The sequence below is a fragment of the Typopeltis vanoorti genome, chromosome 4 (assembly GCF_054136105.1).
Source record: "Typopeltis vanoorti isolate ZY-2024b chromosome 4, IOZ_Tvanoo_1.0, whole genome shotgun sequence".
NCBI classification, from domain to species: domain Eukaryota; kingdom Metazoa; phylum Arthropoda; class Arachnida; order Uropygi; family Thelyphonidae; genus Typopeltis; species Typopeltis vanoorti.
Window position 1 is genome coordinate 12,177,948 of NC_143552.1, and position 6,861 is coordinate 12,184,808.

A 6,861-nucleotide genomic window follows, 5' to 3' on the forward strand; every position below is an offset into this window, starting at 1 on the left:
TCTGGAACCATAAAAAAAACAAATAATTTCTATGGTTGAGAAAGCTGAATATTACAGCATAGTAATATTCTGCTCCTGATGTGAACAATTAACACTAATTGTAAGATTTGTTAATATGGATCCAATTGATATCAACATTCATGAGCATTTTCTTGGTTTCATTCCTGTAGAAGCCACTACAGGCTCAGCGTTAACTGAATGTATCGTAAGAAAATTATCAGACATGAATATTCTAATCGCAAACATGCGTGGCCAGGGTTATGACAATGGATCGAACATGAAAGGAAAGCATTCAGGAGTTCAACAATGCATCAGGGACTTGAACCCAAGAGCTTTTTATATCCCTTGCTGTTCTCATTCTCTCAACTTGGTGGTCAATGTCATCTAGAGAAGGGATTTCATTTTTTGAAACAGTTCAGAAATTGTATGTATTTTTCTCAGTGTCCACGCTGCCTTGGGGAATCCTTAAGACACATATTACAACCCTAATGCCCAAGCCATTAAGTACAACTTGCTGGGAATCTAGAATCGACGCTATTCGTCCTTTAAGATACTATATTGAGGAGTTTTGTTATGCACTGATAGAAAGTGCTGATGATGAGTCAGTAGACAAAATGACGAGACATGAAGCTTTAAAAATTTAGAGACTTGAAATTTTTATGTTGTCTGGTTGAAATTAACATTGCAAGTAAACTGTTGCAAAGCATAAAGATGGAATTGTCTAGTGCCGTAACAGCATTGGGTAATGTTCTCAAAAGTGTTAAGAATCTCAGAAATGATAAATCATTTCAAAATTTTCTTGTCGATGCTACAACATTAGCTGAGAAAGTCGAAGCTGATGCTGATTTGAAACCAACATTCGAAAGTACAAGATTGCGTCAGCAGAAAAAGCAACATGATTATGAAGCAAGAGATGAACCTATTTTAGATCCCAAAACAAAATTCAAAGTTGAGTTTTTCTTTTTTATTATTGATGTTGCAACTAATTTTATTGAAGAAAGGTTCGAGCAATTGGAACATCACAGTTCACATTTTTATATAACATCTCTAAATTAAAATCTGAGATGACAATTGAGCTCTTAGACAATTATAAAAACCTAGAAGCCGTTTTAACACATGAAGAAAATAGAGATCGATGCAATTGAGCTCTGTGATGAACTGAAAGTAGTGTCCAAATTAGTACCAGAAAATATGCTGCCAATTGAAGTTTTGTTGAAAATAACTTTTCTCTGAATGTCTCTGTCACCCTGACATTGCCTGTGACGGTTGCAAGTGATGAGCGTAGTTTCTCAAAACTGAATCTTATTAAAACTTACTTACGCTCAACAATGACTGAAACTAGATTGGAAGGACTTGCCATGATTTCAATTGAACATGAAATTGGTCAGAAATTAGACTCTGCAGACCTAATTTCTGATTTTGCAAATATGAAAGCAAGAAAAGTATACTTTTAATCAGTAGATACTAAAAACAATATAAATTCTAATTAAAATAATGTGGAAATAGTGCTAAAGCTATAACGTGTGCATTCTATAGTTAAGTGTGACTCAACAGTTCACCGTTGTGCAAGTGAAGATCATTCCCCATATATGTAAGTAATAAATTATAACTACATTTCACTTAATTGTCAATTGATGAAGTCGATGATTTATTTTATGAATATGCAGTATTTTAATCACTTTATCAGTGCATTATTATTAATGGCACTATATTTAAAATTAATGGTCATGAAAATAATGTTGAACATAATGGTTTTCAAAATTCAAAAAGTTAATTTGAGGTTGATGCTGGGGCAGCAAGTAATGGATTGCATGGGGCAGCAAAAATTCTAGAGCTGGCCCTGCCCGAAGAATAAAACTTTTGTCATTACCCACACCACAAACTGTACAAGATATACAATTTGTATGTTGCTCAGCGTAAACATGTTAAATATGTTTTGTTGATCATTCTATATGGGCGGGGTATCATCTGTACTGCATATGTAAAGAGAGCAGTGTTTTATTTTTGTATTATGTGGTATTTTTGTTATCAGTTTCAGCATGTTATGACTGACATTTTAAGAAAGTTTTCTTTGTGAATAATCTTGAATCTTCTAATTCAGTGAAATTTACTAGTTATATCTTTCTATTTTAATGATGTAGTTTTCACTATAACTAACTTGGAAAGTCCCAAGTAAATATAATAGCAAGGCTGTTCTAGATACCATTCATTATAGAAAACTATCCACTCTAAGAAACCATTCTGGTCTCCAATATTTTGATATAGTGAGAATTTGACTGTATTATTTAGTAATCTCAGTTTATGTTGTGAATTGTTGAAATATATATGAAAGTTAAACTAAGTTACACTTTCTAATGTTCTGAAATTCTTAACATAAAATCGGTCAAATATACCAGATATAATTATTTTTTTAAAGGTATAAATGTAAATAACCTCACAATGGGTGTACAGCAGATATCCGTAGGGCAGACACAGCATCAAATGGCTATTAATCAAACATCAAGTAAGCTTCACGTCACTTTCTGTTTTTGTTGATATTCTTTCAAACTCGTATATTGGAGAATAGCTTCTTTTATTTATTTTTTGTAATTTTCCACAATTGCAATGCACATTATGATAGCTTGTTGGCGGGATTGGGGGGAGATTAAATAACTTCTGCATTTTGATTCCCAACATCAGGATCGTTTTATAATGGATGTTGCTAAAAGTATGGATAAATGATGTCCAGTCAGCATTTGCTAGGGTTCCATATTCTGGAAAGTGTGATTTCTGTGCAAAATGGATTAAATATCTTAATGTAGTTATTTAAAATGAACACATGCGCATGTACGTACGTTACAAATACTAATATTCAGTTGAATGAAGGATGCTTTAGGCTGTATCTAATTCTTCTTTCCAGCCCAAAAGAGAAAAGATAAAGAATAATAAAAATAATTAGGGTAACTTGACTTACAGGTTCAAGTTCTGTTTTATAATTGTGTTAACTGAGAAAGATCAGTGATGACCTGTTAATAATTTGAAATTTGTGTTAGTGCTCAAGAATTATAGGGTGTATACTCATCTTTTCATAAAAGAATGTTTTCATACAGGAATAAGGGAACATTTCCTAAAGGAGGTTCCAAGACAGTAACAAATTACTGACTGATCAGCATATCAGGAGTTGTAGTCAAAGTATTGGAGAAGTTGGTCAAGAGCAAAATACAGGCATGGATAGACAGAAATGTGATACTGTATGGGGGGACACCATGTTTTTGTGAAGGGTAGGTTGTGCCTCAGTAACTTGCTCACTTTTTATAATACAGCGAATGCTGAGATGGATTAAAGTAATGGGTTTACAGTGATACTGCTGGACTTTGCAAAAGCCTTTGACAGATACCACATGGAATTCTAATCGGTAAACTGCAGTAGATGGGGTGGATATAGGATTGGTGAGGTGGATTAGAGGGTGGCTGATGGAGAGATATCAGAGAGTAGTTTATTCATGAGTAGAGCCCAGAAAAAAGTCTGTGACTAGTGGCATGGTACACCCCATGACTATGTTCTTGGGTCATTGCTATTTAATTTGTACATTAATGATATAGGAAGGCATCTGAGAGGAACTGATCAGTTGTTTGCCAATGATGCAAAATTGGGCAGAGCATAGAGATTACTGATAATGTTAAAATTTTTGCAGGATGATTTGGATAGACTGGCAGTCTTGGCAAAGGAGAATGGATGTCAGTTTAACACAGCAAAGTTTAATGTTATGCATTTTGTGATCAAAAGATTACCAACTGTATACCATGTTGATGGAACTGTACTCCAGGAAATTGAGATGCCAGAGATTTGGGAGTGTTGGCTGATAAGGAGTTTAAGTTTAGAGGGCACATAGCAAAAATGGCTAAAGCAGCTCATTGAATTACTTGGTTACTGAAGAATACCTTGATAAGCAGAGACAATCAGTGATTATTCCTCTTTATTGAGCCTCGATAAGACCCCATCTTGACTACCATGTGCATATCTGGTCACCTGGATTTCTTGGTGGTGATGAGAAAGAGGTGGAGACGATCCAGAGGCAAGTGACCAAGATTATTATTATTATTATTATTATTATTATTATTATTATTATTATTATTATTATTATTATTATTCAGGCCTCCAAGGAGTCAAAAGACTCATCAAGGGAGGTCCTTCCTAAGACATAAAGTCTGTCAAGACTCATCGAGGGGAGGTCCCCCCCCTGAGAAACACAAAGTCTATCATACCACTCTTTAAACTCACTGACCGTTCTCGCTCCCACCACTCCATCAGGCAATGCATTCCACAGCTCAACCACCCTCCACACAAAGAAACCACTCCTTACCCTCTTGCTCACAGTTTCCTTTCGTAACTTCAGCAGGTCTATGGAATGAACCTTACAAGAACAGGTAAAATTTGTGGGTTACAGAAATTGTTTACCAGGCAAAAAGGGGTGATATGATTGAGACATACAAATTACTGAAGGACTTTTACAAGATTTATATGGAGGAAATTTTTCAGAACAGGTCTGGTGGTGAAAGAACTAGAGGCCATCCTTGGAAACTGAGCAAGAGTGTAGTTAGCAAGGGTGTTAAAACTAGATTTTTTGCTTGGAGAGCAGTGAATGAGTGGAATAGGTTGCCATATTCTGTTGTAGATGCCATGACTGTGAATGAGTTTAAAGTAAAGTATGATAGATACTGTCGAATGTTGCATGAAATGTCTAGAGCCTCTCTTGATGAGACTAAGGACTCCATGGAGTTGCCCGTAATAATAATAATATAGAATGAATCTAGTCCATCAGCTAAGATACTAACAAACATACAAAGAAACCAATATTTTTATTTATAAATACTTAGAGATTGGTGGGAATTTTGAACACTTATGTAGCTATCCATAGAAGTAACTGAAGTAACTGATTTTTAAAAAATTTTTTATTATTTTTTATAATTATATGATATAAGGTATACGTTATATACACTCTAGTTAACTGTGCATCGATTTAAATTCTAAATTGTGCAGCTATTAATATATGGAAGTGATTAATAAACGTTTTTGGGGAAAAAAAATACTGTTGGCCAATTCACTGGATCAAAAGTTAATATAGTCCACAGAATTATTGTTTGACTTGTATGTAAAAAAATAGGCTCTCAATCTTATGAAATAAAGAAATAATGTATATATATATTTTACTTGCAGGATTAATATCAAATGTTGGCATTGTAGGTTTAAGTCCCAGTGGCTCAGCAGTGGGCAACAGTTCAGTTTCACCGCCAGGAAGTGCTTCACAACAATCAGGAATTATGTATAGCAGTTCAGCAAGTTTAGGAATGTAAAATAATTGCTTAAGTGATCTTCCAGTAATTAAAGGACTTTGACACACAAATATTGGGTCTGAGAAATGATCGGTTGCATTTTCAGAGAGCTTAATGTTACTTCTTTATCATTTCATATTCCTTAAATGAGAGAGAGTGGGTGGGAGAAAAATCATGTGGGTGAGTTTAGTGATAATTCTGTGCATTTCAGGGAATAATTTTCTGCAGTGCAATGTACAGAGAATGAGACCTAAATTTTACTGCTGATAATTTAAACTTATAAGGACTTGATCTTGAATTTGTACTAATATATTTGAAGTTGTGATGGGTTTATTAAATAAATACTAGGAAGTTGAAATGTAGTATAAAATAGGAATTTTGATTGAGTACTGTGAAGTACAGTTAAAATCATTGTAAATTTGTTTTCATAGCAACATCAGGGTTTCTTATTTAATGGGCTTTTTTTTTTATTTTTTTTACAATGTTATATTTTATTTATAATCAGGACTTAACCAATGAACATTTTATTTTAACAATAATGCTATCAATCAAGATTTTGGCTAATAATTTTCTGTCTCAATTTTTAAGCACCACAAATTGATAATTTAGATATAGATAAACATTTTGTTTCATCGCATGTTGCAGAGCTATATTGTTAGCATTCCTGTTATAATCGAACAATTTTTGAACTTTTTTTGTAATGTTAAATATGTTATTTTAATGCTGATATATGGAAGTAACCTGTAACTTTCATTTTGCATTATTTTCTGTTTTCTGTATCATTGTAATTAAACAAACTGTAAATGGATAAACTCCAGTTCTGGGTGTTGGGATCATATGTAGATAGATTACTGTAAAAAAAATAAAAAAATAAAAAAAAAAAGGAAAAAAAAAAGACAATAATAGCATTGAACCTCAAATGGGAAAGACTGCTAAAAACGTTTTTAGTGTCTTTTCTGTATATCTGTTAAATGGGGCATAATCCTTGTCAGGGTGCTTGGGTTCCATCTGAAAATAGCAAATAAAATAATTTGTACAGCATTGTTACATTTGTTGTATTTTATTGTTTCATTTACTGAGCTTCTAAAATTATCTAAACATAAACCAATCGGAAATTTTATTCCTTATAATAATTTTATTTGCAATGTTACTATTAAGATTCATAATAATCATTAGATTCATGAAATTAAATGGCATTGTTTTTCGGCAGCTGAAAATAATGCCTCCATAGTGTATTTATGAGAATGAAGCACCGTTTTTCCTTAGATTGGAAAGTAACAGAACACATTCCATTAACAAACCAAATATATGACCCCCATACACTCTATTATACTGAACATAACTGGGAGAAAAAAAAAAAATTACAGTCCAATTACTTCATAACTATTAAAGATAATAGGTGTCTCCTACCGAGTTGATGGGTTGGCAGTAGATGAACTGGTTCTTATCAATTCAACTTAGTCAGCTCTTACTGCAGCAAACAATGGTATAACAAACTCATTCACTGTAACAAAATTTTAGTACCAACAAAAATGCTGTTATAAAAGAA

At 33.2% G+C, this 6,861-nt stretch overlaps 1 protein-coding gene across 2 annotated transcripts in view; it reads left to right on the forward strand.

Moving 5' to 3' along the window:
* The window catches only part of lqfR (clathrin interactor lqfR), a 364,785-nt gene extending 358,432 nt beyond the window's left edge, over positions 1–6,353 (forward strand). The window contains exons 11-12 of one of the 2 annotated variants that reach the window (XM_090391640.1): positions 2,417–2,503; positions 5,197–6,353. In XM_090391640.1, the coding sequence (XP_090247766.1) occupies positions 2,417–2,503; positions 5,197–5,333 (224 nt within the window). In that variant the 3' untranslated portion in view covers positions 5,334–6,353. The remainder of the gene's footprint in view (positions 1–2,416; positions 2,504–5,196) is intronic. The other variant, XM_090391641.1, reaches the window with a different exon arrangement.
* Positions 6,354–6,861: the final 508 nt, after the last annotated feature.